This window comes from Neodiprion virginianus, chromosome 4 (genome assembly GCF_021901495.1).
Source record: "Neodiprion virginianus isolate iyNeoVirg1 chromosome 4, iyNeoVirg1.1, whole genome shotgun sequence".
In the NCBI taxonomy this organism is placed as follows: Eukaryota; Metazoa; Arthropoda; class Insecta; order Hymenoptera; family Diprionidae; genus Neodiprion; species Neodiprion virginianus.
Genome location: NC_060880.1, coordinates 22,530,045 through 22,553,059, shown reverse-complemented (window position 1 = coordinate 22,553,059; position 23,015 = coordinate 22,530,045). Strand labels below are relative to the sequence as shown.

General features: G+C 39.9%; 1 protein-coding gene across 1 annotated transcript; it reads left to right on the top strand.

The window, feature by feature from the left end:
• The first annotated feature begins 207 nt into the window (after window positions 1-207).
• On the top strand, window positions 208-22,886 carry LOC124304121 (neurogenic protein big brain). The gene is made up of 4 exons (XM_046762169.1): window positions 208-1,100; window positions 2,391-2,517; window positions 17,108-17,303; window positions 19,138-22,886. The coding sequence occupies exons 1-4, from the start codon at window positions 785-787 to the stop codon at window positions 20,308-20,310; spliced, it is 1,812 nt and encodes a 603-aa protein (XP_046618125.1). The 5' UTR covers window positions 208-784; the 3' UTR covers window positions 20,311-22,886.
• The last annotated feature ends 129 nt before the right edge of the window (window positions 22,887-23,015 follow it).

The window sequence follows — 23,015 nt, the reverse complement described above, 5'->3', positions numbered from 1 at the left end:
TCTTTATCAAGTTTGACCTCTTGGGTCGCCCCCCCAGTCCTGCAACAGTATTCTTACAGGATGGCAATCATCGACGAGACGAGGGTGTGCGACGGGGGCGAAACGAGGGATGAAAAGGAGTGGGAACAGGGGCACCGAATCCTTGGAGTGGGGGCGTCTCGACGGCTCGAAGGCTCGGTTTACTTGTTTCGCCGCCACCGATTTGATCTTCACTCGAGAACGCGTTGCCGCTGGGGCAACATCGAGGCAACGGGGGCCAGGCTGACTTGGGCTTGAAAGCACATCGCTGTCCGGCTATACGTATAGGATAAATTTTTCACAAACGTGGATAAGAGTGAATGAACCGCGTGGATAAATACAATCATCGGGCTGCTCACGGGAAGATTTTTTTTTTTCGAATTTTCGAGAAACTTAAACCTTCGTATAAAATTATATTGCGGGAAACTTTTGTTCGTTGATTCGAATTAACGATATTACCCTAAATCGGTGACAATTATCGAAAGTCTAACTCGAATAACAGAATAAACAATACTCCGAGCTATATTATTCGTGTGGTATAAACATTGAAAATTAATTAAATTAACCGCAAGTGAAGGCGTAACAATAAAAAAACGATAAAGGAAGAAGAAAAAAATAAATAAAAATGACGCGTGATACGCGATAGTGTCGAAAATTAATAACAATCATCTAAAATTTCTATATTATCATAGTTTACCGATAAAGTGAATACTTGTAAGAAAATTGTATTTTTTTTGAAGTGATCTCTCGCAGACTATAATTTATCATGACCACCGCAACCCTTCCACGGGAGCTGGACGCCCATATAGTAACGTTATTCGAAAGAATATCGGCGCTACGAGATAATGCGAGCGAAAATTCTGTCGAAAGGAGGCCACCGATGTCGGTGGAGGCGAGGAGTCTTGAGCTTTGGCGAGCCGTGGCCATCGAATGCTTCGCAACTTCCATCCTTGCTTTGGTCGTACCTGGCGCCGTTGCACCTTCCCTGATAGAACCCAGTACCCGTTTGTCCGCATTGGCAGTCTCTATTGCTACTGGGCTTGCGATGGCCTCGATTTGTTTGATCTTCGGACACATAAGTGGTAAGACAAGAATATATGTGCCGACAATTTATTATCTGAAATCAAACTTAACCATCTTCTTTGTGCCTCTCTAACTTCCTGAAAAGAGATAGATAGATAGATAGACGAATGGACGGATAGATAGATATATAGATAGACGGACGGATAGACGGATGGATAGAGAGATAGATGCAGGCTTTGTATTAGCCAAGGAGATAATTCCGTAAAAAGTAGAAAAGTAAACGTTAAGCGTAAAGTAACTTGTGAATAACTAGCAGCTACTGCATACACTGATATAAATTATTATGGGAGAGGTTAGATGAAGCAGCTCAGGTAAAATAATATTGTGCAAATTTTGAATTAATTAAAACGAAACTAGCGTGACGTGATATTGATTCAACATAAAGCAAGGGATACGACTTACTTTGAGATCATTTTCCCGCTCAACCCGTACAGCCTAAATATCTATTGATCGAAGAATTCCCAGTTAGATTAACATTACAATAACTTCAGAGGTATCCGACTATCCTTATAAATAATTTTCCAACACACCGCCGTGTTGAATATTTTTGGTTCGTATTAAATATCGAGCTTAGTGAACAACGATCCTCAGTGTACTAAAATTGATTGATCGATGTATGCGTTTCTTGTACTGGGTACGGTGGAACAGTAACCGCTGTATGATCGATGCATGGATAAATAATTCTCATGGTCCATATTTAAATTTATCACCGATCAATCTGTAATCCGTATAATCCTTAAACGATCTATGTGCGAATCGAAATCGCGAATACGTTAAGCGGAGCGTCCAGCCAGTAAAACAATGCCGTGACGTTAAATGCGGCTTCATGCTGAACACTGTAGATTATTTGATACCCTCTCTAACAATGCTACTTGTGGTCGCCCCTATGCCGGCGCTCAATTGGCTTGTTAACTAGATAAAGCAGACAGTATACGTGGTATACTTATGTATACGCTCACCTACTGAACTCGCCACACTATCCGACATTTATTTAGGTATATAATACATGTATACACCAGAAATCACATGTATAGAAGTATGCAACAAGCTTGGGTTGGGTAAATGCCTGAGCGTCGATTTTTATGATTCAACTTATGGGTTATTAGTAATATTTTCTGATTATTAATCACTACATTAAATAGTTGTTCTTACCGTATTTTATTGTTATTCTATAGATATTTAAACCGTTGTTACAATGGTACCCATTGGACCAAAATTTTGCAGTCACTAGAAAAACTGATATTTTTCTCAGTGTACCATAAACACCGGTAATTGTTAATGTTTTGCAGGAGGTCACGTCAATCCAGCAGTATCGATATCTTTCGCGTTGTCCAGACGGATCTCACCGCTACGTGCCGCACTGTATTTGGCAGCACAGTGTGGGGGTGGAATAGCAGGTGCTGCGATACTTCAAAGGTAAGCTTTATATTATACGGACCTGCACGAAGCTTTTTTTCCACTCCACTCCTTCGTTCGTCTCGCATTGTTTTCGCTTGATCGGAGGAGAAAACCTTTACACAACTACCAGGATGTTGAACGCCCGGAAATGTCGCTCCAGGTTCTCAGGGATATCCTTCGGGACGAATAGTTCCTATGTAAGGACCTTTTTGGATTGCTCAGTAATCGTGCACACACACAAATTCGTTTTCTCATTTTTCTCATCTTCATTTGGGAATATCACTGCGCGGTTATGCAATTCACAATCCAGCGCGAAAATGCGAATATGTATATATAATAAATGGTAGTCGGTTTGGTGTGAAACAAATTTAGCGCCAGGTGGTCGCCGATCAATTTTGAGCACCCGTAAAGGATGAGAACTGTATCGACGAAGTCAAGGTATTCGGCATATGCGTATCGGCGTATTACATCTTGTTCGAAAGGCAGAGAGTTTGAACGACAGCTGCGCGAGACATGAAACTTGAGAACTTCGCAGCAAGTAGCTGCACCGTACTTCGCTTTACAAGTCTGCTCTGCCTTTTATTGAAGCGTGCACCATTCTTGAATGGCCTCAAGTTTTTCAGACAATTTGCTGGTTTCATGCCTTACTTTTTCTAAAGAACATCGCGTCACTTACCACGTACTAAAATTATACTCGATTCGTACCTTACAACTGTAAAGTTACTTTATGGCAGTTTTGAGACGTGTGATTTAAAAAAATCTTTAAACTATTCAAATCACGGAAGTATGCTGAAGACTAAGTGGTAAATAGATTTTGCAAGGAGTTTCGTTATTCAGTTGCCAATAATTATTGGCCACAACATAATAAACCCAAACTCGAATCCGATCCAAAATGAGAAGTTCCCGTCTTGGATAGTAAGCGAGTAGAGGTTCCCTGAAAATCTCAAATCTCTATCTGTATCCGTTTCGGAATTAATCGAATCCATCTGACGAACGATAGGAGAAACTAACTGATCGAAAATGTGATTTCATATTTTACCTCACACGTACGTGAATGTGCTATTTTTTGAAATCACGAAAAATAGTGTTTAATTTTGTTTGGAAGTCTAGGAGTTGTTCATAACACAAAAGCCGATTAGGACCGATACAAAGAGCCCGGGGATGAAAACGAATAAACACTTCCAATTACCTTGCATTGTTGCAAGCATATAAATGTAACGAATTTTTTTGTTTTGAACAACGTATGCCGTGTTACGGTCATTCTACAAATGTCAAGTGAAACAAGACCGTTCAACAAACACCGTCAGTAGCTGAATCCGTTATTGTCACATCCAAGTCGAAGCCCTTGCCACGTAGTACGGTTTTACGAAAGGCACGAGCCAATCTTTGCCACAAAGCGCCTCAGACACCGGGCAACAATTTGTTTCGACCACGGTCGAGCGTCTTTACCGGTTTCCTGAACTGAAAAAGGACCGACTGTGGCCTGAAACAAAAAGGCCCACCTCTGTGTGACCGCGTCGTCGAAAAGAGCAGAACAAAATTGAGGGCCGTGCGCAGAGGAATGAAAGAGCGTAAAGAAAAAAATGAAGAAAGAAGGAGATAAGCGCCTTCGTAAGCAAGGGTTGAGGGTGACGAGAATAGAGAGGATCGAGAAAACGGTGCCCAGGCAGGTAATTGGAAGGCCGAGCACCGAGGATCTGGTTGAGGAACACCTGCCTCTTGGCTCTTGGGTCGTCAACGTGGCCACCGCCTCGCTTTGCAGCTGCCGCAGATGTTTCGTATGGACCAAAAAGGAAGACGTGCGAGATTGTGGGACGGAGATAGCGAGCGCGGCGATGCGAGAGAGGAGAGAAGAGCACAGCGTTCGGAAGGAGGCTTTATTAAGAGAGGATAGATACCTACTTCGGGGAGCAGATGTTCCGAAGTTTCGTTTGCGGAGGAGTTCAGCTTGAGGCGGCCCCGTTGACATATGCGTACACCGCGGGCCTTACGGCCCCTGCTGTATCCATGCCCGCAGACAAACAAACACTTCTTGGATATATACAGATAAGAATGCTCTTCGGGACTCTTGAACAAATCAGTGAGATCATGTCCGATGCTCGCAGACGGACTTGTGAAAGTTTTTGAAGGTGACTGAAGTACAAATCCATCAAGTTTTATCGAAAGCCTAACTCGCTGCTGACACTGACTGAATGAGATTCGATGGGTAGCTCTTTTTGTGCAGTAATTTGGTAGTTTCAATCGAAACTACAAGTCCGTGAGATATTTTAATCTTCGTATAAGCTACCGCGTTGTTCTAGAATTTTTCGAAAATTGGTTTATTGCAATTGTGAAATCTTCATAACGTGGCGATCGAGAACCACTGGACGGCAAAGCCAGGTGGAACAGGTAGCCAAAATTTGTGAAGCGCATCTTGAAATGGAGTGAATCGAAGAACGGGAAAACGGTCGGGCAAATCACAAAGAACTTTGGAATTCGGTAAATCTTTTCTACAGCGACGCAATTCGTTACGGTCCCGTTTCTAGTTTCTTAAAATTTTTCACCTTTCACGTTTCTTTGTACACGAATCTCTAACACAATTGTACCGTTATCGGATTTTTTTTTCTCTTCATCTGTTTCACTCTGTGATTATTATTACAGTTTTTAAAACCGCGATGTAAGTTCAGGTTTTCACACATTTTTATAAAGATGACTATAATTTTTTTTCTCCCTCCGCTTGTTCTCTGAATATAACATTAATCTTAAATACACGACGAGTTTTCCTGTAAAGTTGAAAAATTCCTGTGAAATTATTCATTCTTAATGGCTTTACCTACCAAGAAATTCGGGTACGGTATTTTACACCCCTCGCCTGACGCATACCTTCCATGAAAGAAAACACGTCCCCAGATTCTACAAAACCTAAACGAAAGGAAGGCTCCCGGATCTCATATCGTGGGCTTTGCCCGTACGGCAAGCTACTTTCATATTGAACGACGAATCCTCAGGATGCATACACCAGATTCGAATGAACGGTTCGGTACCATTTCAATATGAGGACATTTTAAGCCCCCTAATGTTGGGACTGCGCCGCAGGCGGCTGAAGATTACGCTTTTCCATTACGGACGAGCGTCTTTCACCCAGCCAGCCATAAAGTTTGTTGCTTCTTATGAAGATCCCCACGGAAGCTCGGCACCGTAAATATTTAGAAAAATGTGACACGTCTGCAGGGTCTCTTAACGAATTATAACAACCGACCGCGTGTAACGTCTTGTGTGAAACGTGGGAACAAGTTGGATATTCGGTTTAATTAAATTAATTAAACACATTAAATTTCCTGTTCGAGCTGACTTCCTGTCACAAACCACCGAGGAATGCTACCGAAAACCTAATCCCAGATCAACAGTGACGTCCTGTTTAGTACATGGTAAGAGGGTTGTTGAACAAAATTATTGCCCACTTGGTGGCTCTGCGGTCAGTGGCTCTTTTTTATATGCGAACTTGGAAATGTTTGCTTAAACTGATGTTAACCAACGTCCCAAAATAAAATGGAACGAAAGAAATATGAAACAACCAAAAGATTACAGTTTATTCAATCACTTTTCACTGTTTCATATCAACAAACAAAAATACGACGTTGTGAACAGTAAACGTATTTGTTGATGAATTGGATACGTAGCAACAAAAATTTACAATCTTAATATTGCGCTATTCAATTTGCAGATTTGTATTTCTGTTAAAGATCTAGCACTTGCATTTCCTGGCACTTCTGTTGTCAAAACATTCAGTATTTCATTTTCTCAAATTTCCTACAGCTTAGAAATAACAACAACGCCGTTCAACTTTCCCATTTTAACAAAACACAAAATCCCTGGTATATAATACGCGTCCTTTGGAATGCGTGCGGCGAACCGATAGACACAGGAATAGCTCCACAGGTAGTCCATCGTACCTACGGTACTTTAATCGTAAGACAGTATGACGAACTTTATCTTCCGACGAATCGCGAAACTTAATGCAGCCGATGGTAATCTCTGCACGACCGCAGGATGCGCTTTGTTTAAATAGTCATTGCACACTGGGTGTTCGGAAAAGTGATCTGCACACTTGGCTAAAGAAAGTTAAACGCGGACATTATTCGGAACTTTTCCCACTCGTCACACACTGAGAGAAATTTTTATTTCCGGTTACCGCTCCGTCCTTAACTGTTCTCGTTTTTTACAACAATCAGAAAATATTGCTCTAGGTAGAAAATGAAAATTAGTTTTGTAGCTGTTACCGAAAAGTCTAGTATATTTGTTACTATTTTTTCTCACTACGATCACTGCTACTATATTTTCGTGGTAACTGTTGCGAAAATTTAATTCTCGTGCAACAATAAATTGACGCTAAAGCCTTATTTAACTAAAAAAGTAGAGTAAACCTCGTAAACTGATTTTGCGTTGCAATTACCAAAAAAGGATCGATAATAGCGCAAAATGGTTTCGTGTATCTTTCGTGTATTTTTCTAAAAATAACAACCATCGAGTTTTTGTATACGAAGCAGGCAATGATTAATGCTGAGGTTGAGTTAGTTCTATTATCTATCCCAAAAAAATTAAGCTCCAACATCTATATCGCCGTTTCCCCTTGAAAATTGAGAGAAATATTATACATCGCATGCTTACTTGCGCCACGGTATTTTTACCAGGCTTTTGGGGGTCTCTACGAGGGAATGCGATCTCACATCAATGTAGCACGTATACAAACGCGTATGATCCATACCTATACGTTGAAAGATCCGTGGGTACGAAGGTGGGCACAAAAGCATGATACCGGAAGTGACCCAAGGGGTGGTTTTGCGTTCACTTCCGGTTCGCCACGCGCACCGCGTGTGTCTTGTCTACGTCAGACCACCTGCTTCCTTACAGCTGTTTCCTGAGGGCATCGGAACCACATGAGCATACGAAAACACATTGCTGATTCCTCAATTATCCGAGAGCTCCTTTCGCGACTTTTTCCTGGTTTCTGAAGCCGAAGATCTGTGCGAAATTTTTTTAAGAATCTCATTAACGTGAACATCAGACTGTTTCAAATTATAGTAGCGTGGAATTTTTTTTTTTGCTTTTTTTCTCATATCACTTGAACCAGATTTGAACTTTTGTTGTTATTTCTGTAAAAATAGACCCGAGATGTTAAAAATTATTTTACCCCCAAAACAAAACGAATTGTCATTGTTTCATTTTTTGAAGATCGTGTTTTCGTTAGGGGTTCATTTCGCCCGGTCCTCCCCTATATTCATTCCAGTTTTTCGCGGAATTTAAAAAAATAATCGTGTAGTACTTGAACTGATTTCATTTTAATATGAATAATAACATATTAGTTTTCGTAAATCTTGATAGGTGAGTTTCACTCCACCGTTTTTAACAAGATGTATCGATCGTCGTAAGTTTGCTAATATCTGGTTACTGGTAGCTCCGAAGTGAAAAGATCTACAATCGCTTTTGACAATAATTTAATTATCTTCGCGATTATATTCATCAAAGACCATAGTCACGATTACTTAAAAAATAAAAAAAAAAAAATAAAAAAAAAAAAAAAACCACGAGGAAACTGGAATAAGTGTGTTTTTGACGCGTAATTTAACCAGGAAGAAAACACATGCTGCAAGAGATACCTTTTAAACTTGAGCTAAAAAGGATATACTGTGTGATGATTTTTTGTGCGACAAGAATCAATGTACATACGTTGTTCCAGCAGGAAGAAAAATATTGTTCTACTTTTGATCAAGGTGGTATCGAACGTAAATCACCATTACAATCTTCTAACGTATCCACAGATTCGGACCTTTTTTGCCTGGCTCGGTAATCCCGGAATGGCACTGACAATCGCCGCATATAAAGACATCACTGTAAATTTTGCACGGGCTGTTAGCCTCGGGCCTTTATTCATTTATTTTGCGATTTATGTGTTTACCCTTATGGTTATTCGCGGCGCGTAGAAATCCCGAATCAACCCTTGGAGCAGCCGGAGAACAATACCAGATCACACCCCCCTGAAATACAAGTGTACAGTGTAGCTTTTCCACACTCAAACTTAACAACCGACCGCTAAAATCGCCGCAACAGATGCAGCTTTTTTAGGGTGTCATCCCCGGGGAACGAGGGCGATGCTTTGCGGTCGTCCGGTTAACTAGAGTATTGTTCGATTATTATTTCGGTACATATCGCGCACTTGTTACCTTTTTGTCTGCTCATATGGCGCGCGCGTGTGCCGCTGTCGATCCTGTGTGTATGGCACCTCTTCTCTTCTCTTCTCCTTCGAGAAGCGTTATCGGGACGTTCAGGCTTGACAAAGTGTTCCAACCATTCAAAAGAGAAGGTGCCCTCATTTTCTCACATGCTGAATTTTTTGCATCCTGAACGAGGTTTCCCATAAAATGTTCCGTCGAGGATTCGTTTCGAATCGTTTTTCATATTCCGATAAAAAAGTGACTAGTTCGCATTGATTACATTCGAACTTAAGAATTCAATAACATCAAGTCTGGTTTCATTTGGTTTCGAAAGAACGAAACGCATCCGGAGATATTGCTGCAGGCAATGATTCCGAAGAGTAATTTTTTTCAATCTTTCTATAGCCCTGCCTTATCCATATTATTTTTAGCTTGCTGACAACGGCGATGAATTTTTCCTCCTCTTGATATTCGTGGAATTTTTTAATTTGACTGGAAAAATGTATCCTCTTGAGAAGCTTTTTTGTGACACCGATTACATGCTCCGGAACCCATCGATAAATATCGCATAATGCAGGTTCATAAGGATCTAAGAGCTATAAATTTGACCAAATTGTACAGTCTTTCAATCGAGAGATTGTAGACAGGTTCGCTGGAGATAATTTAAATAATTGTAGCCCGGATTCTCTCAGGTCTGTATCCGACGTACAATTAGGGTGCAATTATCGGTCACGGTGTTAACCCCTGAAAGATGGTTGTACCTTGTGACGCTATTCTTCTGGACCCGCAGTCAAAACTATGGCTCGGTTTTTTTGCCTTTTTTTTTTTTTTTTACCACCGCTGCCGAGGTACAGTCGAAGATTAGCCGTGATCCTGCGTCTAGTAAGTCGGAACATGTGGCGTTCTGGCGTCGTTAAGTCGGCACGAAAAACTAACCCCCCCTTAAAACGAAAAAGGAATAAGAAAAAAAAAGGAAAAGCGTAGAGATATCTTCGTACACGAAAGGTCTAAAATTACAGTTTGACGTCGAGAGCTAGCAGGATGCCAACAGATGGTTGCGACCACGTGTTGTAGCTTGGTTCTTAAGAATCTTCCCTCGAACGTACGAAGGTGCCGGTTTTTTTTTTCTCTCCTCTTCCCTCGCCTTTCTTGTGCCTTTTTCACCCTGCTTTGATTGGACGCACACGACCAAAGCGTGGCTCCTATTGGCCCGGTCTTCACGACCCAGCATCGAAAACATCTGCTGACCTGCACCGATTCCCCTGCAGACTAACAGGGAGACCCTTCTTTGGTCTCGGTGTTGCGGTACTACGGCTAAGAATATTATTTATGGGACCCGAAAAGACCCTTTGTAATAATCGCTCCGTGCTCGCGTGTTTCCAAAGGAATATAGGCTTCTATATTCCATTTTCACCGTACCTCGAAGATTTCTTTTGTGCAACATGTGGCCGGCACGTGTTTTCTACGACTATGGACAATCGCATAACGCGGCATGGAACGTATCTTCGGAACCCGAGGGAGTGCTGAACGATGGGTGAGGACCTCCTGCAGCTGCGAGGGTCATCCTTGGGTTGCTACCGAGGGTCGGTGTAACATTTCTTTATTGTCAATCCTCTCAATCGCCAAAGTTTCATCATTTCGAAAGTTCTGCTTGTAAAATCTTTTCCCAAATTGTTCACGTCTTAGATTGTGCTATCCAAAGTTGCTTGGATTCATGTCTACGTCAAAATAGGGAAGCTGTTTCATTTGTCTTCACCGTTATTGGCCTGGCTAGGAAATTTCAACCGGTTTTTTGTTCTGTATTCCTATCTTTTACTGAAATCGGTCAGGCCGAATCATCCTTAAGATGCATCAGGTACCATGCAGCATAGACAATGAAAAACATTTCTCACTTTTTCTCACATCCCTTGTCATCTTCATTAGCATTGCAATAATATACCATTGGAGCTTGCCAAATCTAGAATAACTCAAAGTGATAAATAACCATTGTTGATTTGATAATATAACAGACGTTATTTTTCTAACAATCATTTTGACAATATCGATTTCTACCAAAAATCATGTTTACAAACCTTTCAATATTTTCATACTTTTTATCAATGATTTTTTCCTTTCTTTATTCCGTTTTGACGCTCTGTAGAAAAAGATGTTACCGCGACTCTGTGACATGTCACGAACATCTTTGAAGGGCAATCGGCATTTGGTGTTTTGAACTTTACACACTTCCCTCTAATCCGGTGTACATTATTTCGACTGTACATGGCCGTGTCAATGTGTCCGAGTTCCCATTGTGGAGTAAAATTTTATACAGAAGACTAATCGTAACTACCGTAGAAATTGACCATCCCTAAAATTCCCTGCAGAGTGTAATACTGGATCCTGTGGGAAACTCGGTGTTCTCCCACGGTTTACAGAACGCAGTCAAGTTCTGGGGGATTCAATTTTTCTTGAATCGAGCTGCAGTGATGATAGAGATGCAAGATGCATCGCGATTCAATGAATCTCGAAGCAATCTTAGAAATCTACCAGATTTTTAACAATTTGAAAAGCAAGTTCAAATGAAACATCAACATCTGGTACTACACTTTTTTCTATTCACAAAGATATTTTTGAAGCTTACGAAGACAAAAATTTGAGGACTACTAAATGCACGACAAACTTGCGGTAGAATTGACAAAAAGTATCTATTTTCGGCCAATTAATTACCTCCTTAAAACATACTTCCTGTTCTCTTCGATTGCTCTACCGCGTTACTCGTAGGTCACAAGACGCAGGTCGTATTATAGCCGGCTAAGACGTGCGTGAAAACGGAATACAATTCACCGTGCAAACTGGTTTCACAGTGGGTAAACATGTGCGGCGCAACGTGTATTTTACATCATATTAAAACACCGTGGCACGGATCGAAACGTGCCGGTAAAAAGAAAGCACGCAGCCCTTTAACAATAAGAGGTCCAGCAGAAAGTGGGGGCGGGGAATTCGAGGCGGCGAAGAAAAGGGACTGCAGAACCGATTGCGAGCTGGACAGAGAGGAAACGAGAAGAGAAATGACCCCGTTTCATCGCGCCGCATCTGAAAGTTCCCATATCAAGTCTCTCGGGGTGGTTGGGGGGCGCGGCTTACCCTTCATTTACCCCATATTATCCCACCCTTAAATTTACAATGGAATCAGGTTGATTCCATATCATCCAGTTCAACATGTGCGCCCCGTGTTTTTCGCCCTCGAGAGCAGGCAGGCTATGTGATCGTGGTCTATCATCGCCGAGTCCCGGCGGGGCTGGCGAACGGCACAGTATCAATAGCTCGTTAAACGTTGCCGCGACGGGGAGAAAATAAGGGAGACTCGCCACTCGGTCCTTCAATTGAAATTTATTTAAAACTTATCGCTCGAACGGTGCGCCGATTCCGTCGCTAGCCTGGGGAGAATAGAAATCGTTACACTGCGGCACAGGTTGCGTGAGCTCTCACGTCAAGTGTTTCCCATTGTATCTCGTTCAATTTTTCAGAGAATTTTTTTTTTTCTCCTCTCTCCATTGATACAGATTTCAACGACCCTGCAGCCAAGTTCTGTCCGGTTCTCGAACTCGTCGTGCGATTATGTTTTCAATTATTATTATTGATTTTAGACAGTTTTTTCTTTGGGTACGATGTAGCCATAACGTACCGCGTGTTTCGGCGGTTCGACCGCCTTAATTTTTCAAGCAAAGTATAATACGTGAGAAGAAAAGACGCGATTTCTTTCATTCGTAAGAAACGTACATTTTTTTTTTAAACAAGTTATCGGATATTCCTTCGAATATTCGGTCGTGTTCAAAAGTGAGAGCGTCTTTTAGTCTGACCATAATTGATATTTCCGGTTTCATCCGACATTGAGCGATGAACGAACACGTACATTCAAGCGAAGGAAAAGTAAATTGTTGAAAACAATTAGAAGATGTTTGAATATTTTTTTATATACTCCAGCATTCCGATAAATTTATAGAGATTCTATGCAGAAAAAAATGTGTATCTTACAAACTCGAGTAAAAAAAATGTTGCCCATATATTAAAATTTCCCGAAAGTACACGAAGTAGTTGTAGCGGGGTACGCGATGTATTATTTGAAGGGCACAAAAAGGTTTTCTTTCCTGTATTGTTAAATTTCTCTATCGTGGTTTTTTTTTTTTTTTTTTTTTTTATGGTGTATTATACGGTTTTTACAGCAGCATTCACGCAAGAGGATTATTTAGGGTACCTAAGAATATCCCGGGGGTAATCAAGTTCTCGCAAATCGGGAAAAATCCGCTTATCATCGGCTGACTGTGCCCAAATCCTATGTACCACGCTAGCATCGGATGTAGGGAAAAAAGTAAACCACAGAGAAATAAATCGTAGAAATAGTGAGCGCAAAAAATGCTCGCATAGGGTTCGTCTCCCTATTTCTCACTTTTCCAACGATTACGATCGGGATACTTCGTACCGTTTAAACACTTGATCTCAATTGTTCAGGCATGATCTGCATTTCTGATTTCATCAATTTGGTGCGTCACGTTAGAGCAGACTAAAGTGCGAGAGAGAAACGGAGACTCTCACATTTGCATAATACGTGAGAACGATAGGGGCTTTTAACTCGGACAAAGCTCTAAAGGCCTAATACGAGCTGTGAGCACTTGTCGACGTTCCACGCAGATTTTGTCATACTTCGATGGGAATTAGGGATGGATTAAATTCCGATTACTTACGTTCCGCTGCCAATTTACGATCAATTGATCGATCCAAGCCGTTTATGAAATCATTGGACACCCCTTGTGAAAAATTCGTTTCTCCTCGATGGGAAAAAGTCATTACAATTGTAGGTGGTTCGTGAATTATACAATCTTTTATGATCGCGGTCGAGAACAGTTTTTAAATAGAAATTTTAAATACTGAGGTACGTTTCATTTAACTTCAGTCTTTTTCAAAAAGATATTTCAAGAACTAGAAATTTTTCGGATGCTGCTTAACATATTTATTCGGGTTAATCGATTGAAACTTGTTATAACTTTTCCTGCCTAGACGAAAAGCAATCGATTTCCGTAGCATCAACACCGAGAACGTAACGAATCATTGTGAACAAAGAGGCACAAAATTTATACTCTTGAGTGATTAAAAATTTTTGTGATGTTATTCAGCACAAGATTCTAACGAACAAGAGAAAATAAAATAACTTCGGTTTAATCGTCAATTCAAGCAAAAACAATAACAGCGGATCGGTGAAGACAATGTCAACATCAATACTGGCGATGAACTTATCGTTTCGAAGGAAACTAATCACCATAGAAATTCAACAGCGATATTGTAACATGACTGTAGATCGTTGAAAAAAATATAAAATTAGTCACAGCTTCTATAGCTACATAATTGAATTGCAGCCAATTTGGTCTTGGGCTGCTGACAAAATGTTTATTACGTGACTTCAAATCCTTAGTCTAATTGCGATCCAGGAGAGCCCTAATTATAGTCGCAGAGTACAACAGTGGCGAACAGGTTGTACGACCCGTTAGAATTCAGGCAATCCCTTTGGCGCTTTGAGAAGCGTTCGACAAACAGCCGGAGGTCTCGAATCCTTAATTAATATGCGCATCCAATTTCCTTCTTATTGGCCTGTTCCTTCGGAGATTAATTTTATGCAAGGGCTACTATCAAAGGTTCAAAAGTACCGTCTCAGTTATTTATTACCTTTCGATACACGGAACGGGCATGCGCACTTCCAATTTTAAAACCGAAACTCATTTCCGCTTTCGGCCAACGTAGCATAGAATGTATTATAATATCAGTATTTCCGTAATGTTGTGTCTGAGAATTTGGAATTAAGGAGAAACATTACAAACAACGATTAATTCCACGTTGTAAGAATGTCGAGCGATTGTTATTAATTTAACTACTTTGACAATTAAGAACAAGCATTCTGGCATAAAAATAGTTTTTTGCTTTGTAGAATAGGTGAAATTGTTTAAAGATTTTCAAAGAAACGAGCTTTGTTACGTGCGACGAATAGATTAATACTCTATTCTTCAAAGTTTCGATTGTCACGAAATCAATTTTTTTTCTTCACATAAATCGATTTAACATGAGTTTGCCAGAATCCCAGTAAAAATGAAATAAGCCGTGAATTCAGTTAGTACCAAAGGGAAAAAAATGTAAATTCCTCGATCCGCTGCTTCATGGTATTTGTTTCCGTAACTCCGTACAAAATATGTACACGTTGTATTTCTACAGTAGAAATAAAGTAACCGATGTTCTTATCATTTGTACACTTAATTACTTCAAAGAACTTCCGATGAATTCTCACACCAATGTAGAGACATTTTTTTATAAATCACGTTTACGATAATGAAAATTTACATATTCATACTCATACCTAGAGCTGAATTAATTTTCATATTGTACGGGTCAGACGGCGCTTGTGACTGTATTATGTTCAAACAATCTCCGGTTGCACTCACCCATGCGCATGCCCATTTATTCCTATAAACTACATGCGAACCGACGTCTGTCAAGAGAGGCTGGCCAATGCACCGGCTAATATAAATATTACACCACAGGGACCTCCACCCCTGCATCGGGGCTGATATCTGTCACGTGAAAGACGGCAGGGGGTGAAAAATTTCAATGGGGTACGGGAATACCCTTTTACTTTGCCATTGCTACACCTATTATTGCGGTTTTGTAACCGTCGTAGGATGAATCGGACGCAACGTACAACATAGTGAAAAGTAAACCATCACAAGGGACGAGTGTTCGACTTAAACCACATTCGGTGTAAAACAAGACCTTCAATTTATATTACAGCGAAATCAATTCACCCAAAATCAACGATTGTTATTAATTTTATTACGTGACCGTCGTACATTGACTAAAGATCTCTCTCAAAGTACAAGAGTAATAAAATAATGATCGTTGTATCGAATGGCTCACATCCAACTATATTGTAAAGTTGCAAAGAAATCGGCCGTCAAACGTGAGCCCACCAGGCATCTCGGGTTTCGGAAAAACTATACGTACATAATTATGCAAAGAACCCGCATCTCAAGATCGTGTTCAATTTATACAACACGTATATACATCCGTATAAGACGCTACGCAAAGCTTGCAGGATTCATTCTCTCGGCCCAGACACGGCTTCTCAACTTTGGGTTATCACGAGAGAGAAATAAGTCAAACTACGATACGGAGTTTTTAAGTTTACAAGAATTTAAACTTCTATTTCCCGTAAAGTTTTTTCGGCAAATTCGAAATGTCGCAATTTCTTCTTTTTTTTTTTTTGTCTTTTGCGATCTTCGTTTAAAATATTAAGTTACACCTGTACGGTGTTTCAACGTCAACGGATAAATATGAGTTCTTAAAATGTAAACCATGACGTTCAATAGTACAAAAAAACTTATTCGAGTGTTTGGAGATCAGCATATTCTTCTATTTACAATTAGCTAGATCAACTTAACGACATTCAGATTTGTACCTGCCACTGAATCCTTCAGGCCTCAATTTTACCTACCGCCCCTTGTGTAAGGCTTCGTTATGGTTTGTTTAGTACAAAACTATGGAATTTTTTTTCTACTAATCGTTAATTTCTGACGCTCCACAATTACCCAATTTCAGTTTTCAAACGGAACCACGTGACTATAGTGTAATGATGATTTTAAATGGCATAAAAATTTGTATTTCAAACGTGAAAAATTGCTCTCCTTGTCACCTAAAAATATATCAAATTACGTGAAAGTGATGATGTGAATAAATTTTAAAACAATTGACGGAGTTGGCGAGCGATTATTAAATAGAATGGTTTCTATGGAATTCTCAACTTCATTACGGATTCTGGTTTTAATTGAATGACCTATCATAACCGTTCCAATAACTCGAAGATTTCCTCAACATGTTTATACAAATCATTTTCTTAATTCTATCATGATCTTTATTATTTTCGTCGTTTTCTCAAACCTTACGATCCCAAGGCGCAAAAGGTTGAGGAACACTGACTCGGAGTGCAGAGTCTGTCGAGAAAAACACTTACTTTGATTGTTCCACTTTCATTTGCTGCAGATGTAACATCCATAGCTCTTACCGAAGTTGAAGTTACGTACCGTTAATGTAACGATACATATTTCGGAAAAATCCTTATTTCGCAATTTCAGGATTGTCTCGAATTTAGTGAACCGTAATAAATCATTAGACATACATGCTTTTCCAACTCGACTCGTTCAAAATCATCGAGTAGTTGGAAAATTGTGATTTATTCTTGAATTTTAGGGCTGAAGTGCAAATAATCGATTGATCGTAGACATCAATTAATTGTTTTCACAGAACAATTAGTCAAAATGTGATATTGTTATATATTTTTGATATTTTTGATACTCCGGAAGAATAATTTTCTTATACGAGATATCGTTAAATTGTTTCAGCGTGTCACCGGATAGTCTAAAGTCGCAAGGATGGATTACCGGCTCCATCCAAAAACTTCTGGTGGAATTGGCACTCTCTGCCTTGGTTGTTTTGGCCCATTTCGCGGCTGATACTCCTCGGGGACTTCCGGCATCTGTTTCCTCGAAACCTGCTATGGTTCTTGCCGCAACCTACACAACTGCTACATTGGTTTCGGTAATTGTATACATTTTTTCATTGCTTTGTCGCCTTCAATTTTCGGTTATTGCAACTTCCTCGTACTCCTCTCGAACCCGTTAGTATTATAAGGTAAACTTCAATCGAAGTGCACGAAGATTTATTAAACTTGAATATGAATTTCAATTGATAAAAACAGTAATTAACATTTGCACAGGCATTGTACAACAACTAAACTTTCATGGGCAAAAAAATTAACAGAATCGTTAAAAAATCGATTGTTATAAAAAATACACTTACACTACTTTTCATTCGTCCTTTGTAAGTCGATTGTCAACTGTACTGAATTTTGTTGTAACTTTATACATACGTTGCATTGGATGAAAGAATTTGTACTTAAATTTAGTTACGTGAGTTACGTCCATAATAACTATATATAGGTATGTCCCCCCTTCGTAACGTGGAATATTTTTGGTACCACCTGTCGAGAGGGATGGAAAGTCAGCATTCCTACCTGTTCTCACCTGTGGCGCGGTGATAAAACAAAATATAAAAACAAAACCAAGGAGAACAGGACGGTACAACTGAACAGTTTCTGATTTCCTAGAAGGTGGATAAGTTTTTTTTTAATAAGATTGTTCTATCAGAGAACAGTAAATTTATCTTCTTAATTAAATACTTCTGCATTTATATACGTATATCATACATTCGAAGTGATAAAAATTTCGCATCGTATGCATAGGTATCTGGTATCAGGGTCTAACGGTTGGCTAAAAATCGTCTAAAAAGTTTGTATTCACGGGTTACGCACTGATGTTGTAACAAAGCATGCAGCTGATGCTACAAATTAGCTTGAACTGTGCGAGCAGAGCGCTTCGTTCCAACAAAAAAAAATCAGCATTCCAGAGCCAATTAATTTGTTGCTCACTTTAGCTTATTCAGCATTCGTACAATAGTTTCACTGTGGATTAAATGCTGGAATTGTATTATTCTCATATTATACGACGAAATTTCAGGGTAGTCCGAAATTTTTGCGTACCTGACCCGAAAGTGATCCATTTTACACGACCCGACACAGAGAATTTCAATACCCGCACACCCCTACTGGTCCATAATAAAATTACTTGTTATATGAAAGAATTCGAGAGTATATTTTTAGATGAGCCTCTAGTCTGATTTTTTGAGATTAGTACCTCCAGAATTCATAATTCCAGACGGCTATGAAATTGTTCTTCAAGTCCGAAATTTTCAAAGATCTCTGGTCAATTTAGAAATCCCGGTATTTTTGGCGAAGTGAAAACGGCTATGATTAAAACTTTCAAAAATTCGGCAAATTTGACAAACCCCAGATTTTCGAGGAACTCGGGATTTTCAGGCAACTCGAGATATTTGAGTACCCGCAGTTTTCGGGTAATCCTTAATTTTCGAGTACCCGAAATTTTCAGGTACCTGACCCGAAAGTAAACCATTTTACCCAAGTCGACCCATCCCGAAGAATTTCAGTACCCGTACACACCTAAATTTTCTTACTACTGCCTCAACGACGATGAAATTTCGATTTGTGATTTTTGAAATTTCCGAAAATAGCCTTTTTCCAAATTTCAACGTAGTCGAAACAGTATTAAACAATTTTCTTCTTCCCAGCCCTTTCGCGTGAGCTATTTTTTTCGTGAAAAAGTACAAGAATCTCAGAGAAGAGCGAAATCTAAACAAGAGGCCCCTTTCTGAACCACCCTAATGTACGTCTACCTAACTAATTTACTAGCTTAAAACCGAGTCTCACGCTTCATGTTACAACTACTTGTTTTTTGTCCTTCATTCACATCAAAATTTTATCCCGCTCTAATCTTTGTGTCATTCCTTTTCGTTACAGAGACCCTACCTAAACCCAGCTCGTGCCTTGGGGGTAGCCTTCTTGAGGAACGTCTGGAGTGATCATTACGTATACTGGGTGGGACCGATTTCCGGCGGTGCAGTAGCAGCCTTACTGCACGAATATGTGCTGAGTCCGAAACGGTCAAAAAGTTCCCAGGAAAGCGACGACGGTGACGATTCCTCCGTGCGATCGGACGAGGACCCGTACGATGAATTGGACAAGGCAACGGGTCCAAAGTTTCCCAGCGTCTACGCAACCTACAGGCCCATCGCCGGGGCCCCATCCTCGATTTACAGCGCTCCACCGACGACCATTGATCGCGTCGAATCAATTTACGGCGGGACGAAATCGCTGTACTGTAAGTCCCCGCCATTGACCCGGGCTAATTTGAACAGATCTCAGAGCGTGTACGCAAAATCTACCTCGGGACCCAGAGATGGTCTGGTCATTCCGAAACCTGGGCCCTTGATGCCTGCCCAGAGTCTCTACCCCATGAGAATCGGACAGAGTTCGCAAGGGCCAAGGGAGACTGTGCAAACACAGAGTCAGAATCACAACAGCACTAATCAAAACATGCAGAATCAACTGCAGCAATGCACTCAGAGCATTTATGGTATAAGGGGAATTTCAACCAGCATTAGCGCCCGAGAGAATGGAATCTACGGCGTCTCGACCACGTCTAGTGTTTACGGAAGGGCCCCTGCACCCCCTCCGGGAACGCAGAATATCCAACAAACTGGTAATGCCCAAAATTCTACCCCAAATCATGGCGCTACCGGCTTGGGAGTGCCGGGAAATCCCGGTAACGGTCAAAATTCTGGGCAGACCGTACAAAATCGGGGGCAACATGGGCACCAAAACTCTCCGCCCAGCGTAATTTCTTCGGCCCAAAATCACCCCGCAGGGCACGCAAACAGCCCGTTGGCGACCAGCTCGGAGAACGGAGGAAATCCGAGGAGACCGGAAAGCATGTACGGGCATGTTTCTAGGCGCAGCGAAGACTCGGCTTACGGAAGCTATCAGGGCTCAGCGAGAGGGAATTATGGGAAGGCTCCCGGTCCTCCTGGACCATCGCAGTACAGGGGCGAAAGGCCCAGTCCGGGACCACTGCAACAGAATCAAAGTCAACAGAGCAATTTTCAAAGGAATTCACCGAATCCATCGTACTGATCGACCTTAAATTTGAGCAGACGATAAATGACATTTATTCTGAGACGGCTAGTTTTTCGGCCAAGTTGATTATGTTGGTAAGGCAGATTCGGCCCCTGCGGCCGGCTGACGGTGGCACTGCAGGCCCAATCTGCATTACCAACGTAATCGAACCGGGCGAAAAACTAGCCGTCTCAGAATTAATGTCCATACGTGTACATGCATACGTCATGACTATGCGTGTGCAAATAGTTCGAAATCATGAATAATTCGACACAAACCGAATAATTACATGAAACGGATAATTCAAGTCTTCAAGTAATTAACTTTTTTTTAAATTACAACTGTCTGGTCCCCTTAAAACGATGCTGTGCTCGGTTTTTACCGGCCAGCAAAAATCTGTTACTTGTTGTGAATATTATCAACGATTACGTATCACTGACGGGAAAATCGCGCAGATATCGCAATTGTACTTCCAATGCCGAACAAAAATATCGGACAATTTCTTTCTTCCATGCGAGGATAACGCCAGAAAACGCATTCCTATACTTAATGATAATTCGATTACGGGAATACATTTTCTAGCATTATTGTTATCTAAAACCGCAGCATCCTTCTAAGAGTCAACCATCCCCGTGATTTTTGCGGACTGAATACTTGGTTATTACGAGTAGAATTTATTCGAAGGGGAAATTATACCTTTCTCTATACTCGTGGTATTGTTATTTTTAGGCCTGGAATAGCGTTCAATGATTTAAGGGCTGTTAATCGCCGAACAACCGGAATGCTATCGCACTCGTATCAGCGGTAGCCGGCTTATAATATTATCAGTGAATAAATATGTAACTCAGATGTTAACGGAATATCAGTATTAGATAATTTGTGTATATTTTTATGCAACTTACATTGAATTTCCTGTCGAAAAGAAATTCGACAGACAGCACCTTTTATTCGACTAAGTATTTTCTAAACGAGGAAAAAATATATAGACTCTAAGATTTAAACCGGGTAATTCGAACTGTTCGAATAATCAGAATCACTGAAATAATTCGAACTATTCTAATTATTCAATTGCTGGAGTATTTTATTCCATTCGACCGCTATTCGTATAGCCATAATAATGACTCTGAACGCACTGCCGTTGAACTGAACCTCATTATGTGTAGTTACGTATATTGGATATTCCATTATGAATATTCTAAAGTATCTGTCGGATATTTCAGAAATGTGTGTTAGGTCACCGACTCTTACTTTCATCAATCATCGGATAAATTTGTTTTGCAGACCTAAACCCAGGTTAGTGCAGATTTTTATTTGGATTATTTTTTTTTTTTTAATTTCTAGCTTGAGAGTACTCAAATTAAATGTAATCTTCGTTTTTAGTTATATAGAGTATAAATACATAGTATAATTCGCGGTAGCGACGTCGTTTAGGAATGTAAGTAAAACACGAAACGTCAGATTTAGAACATAATTTTTAAATAATAATATTCCACATATGTACATATGAAAACCAGATGTTCGATTATAACGATGAAGAACAAGAATTTCATTAGTATATAATCGTATGGGAAATTTGAAGAATACACTGTATGCATACATTTTCAAAAGAAGCGTCATATTTGCTATATTACCATTGGAGATTAATTTTAGTCAATGAATATGGTTGGAAAAATAGAATTAATTTGCAATGATGTATTATACTTTGTGAGTTTTATGTAGGACTTGGCAAAGCGTTTTATTTCGTGCTCATTGATGAGTCCGTCTTGTTATCCTCTAATAGTGGGAAACATGACAAGAAATTCTGGAAATATCTGTCATTGGTATTTTAACAATTTTTTTGTTTAGTACTCTTAATTGGTACACGGGAATTCAGTACCTCCTACGTTAGCGGCCGTCAGCAGGAGAGATTTTCATAATTAAATGATTCATTGAATCTGCTGAAAATCGAGTGAGGCTAATTATAGAAAACAATAAATATAAAATTGTGTAAGTATTCTATGCGAATGCCACGCGAACAGTAATGGTATGCTGATCCATCATAGACAGTAAGAAAAAATATTCCTGAATGCCATCCTTGGTACATACTTCACTGTAAGAATTAATGGACGGAATATCGTTAAAAGTGTAAAACTCAGAAGATGGGACTGACAGGGCTCAGTATTTAACAATAATATATTGAGTATTTTTTGTAGAAAAATTGTCTTACCATTACATATTATTATAATAACTGTCTATTTGTACGTAAGGAAAATTGGCGTCTAGTTTAAAAATATCTGTGCAAAATACGTGATTTTCATTTATATTAACTTATAAGTTGCAAACTCGATCAGACGTACATAGATATTATTGTAGTGATTAGGCTTTGTATATATCTTTTGTATTTATTATTTTTTATGTTATTATAGTATGTGTCGTAGTTGACAGGTGTTTTAAAATAAATTAATAATAACATTAATAATCATGGATCACCATTGCGTTTATTGCACAGGATGATTATTCTTATTCTTTGACACCTTTTCCATTTCCATGGGTACACAACGATATATGTTTATTAAGCATCGGGGTGTTTAATTACTTACTATCCAGTTTTTAAAAAAAGGTGTTAAGGTGAACATAAGAGCAAATTTAATTTTTTTCAAGTATACTGATAACGTTACATACACCAGAGGCACTGAAAATGGTGCCTCAGAAAAACGAAAGTGAAACAAATACGGAAATCATCT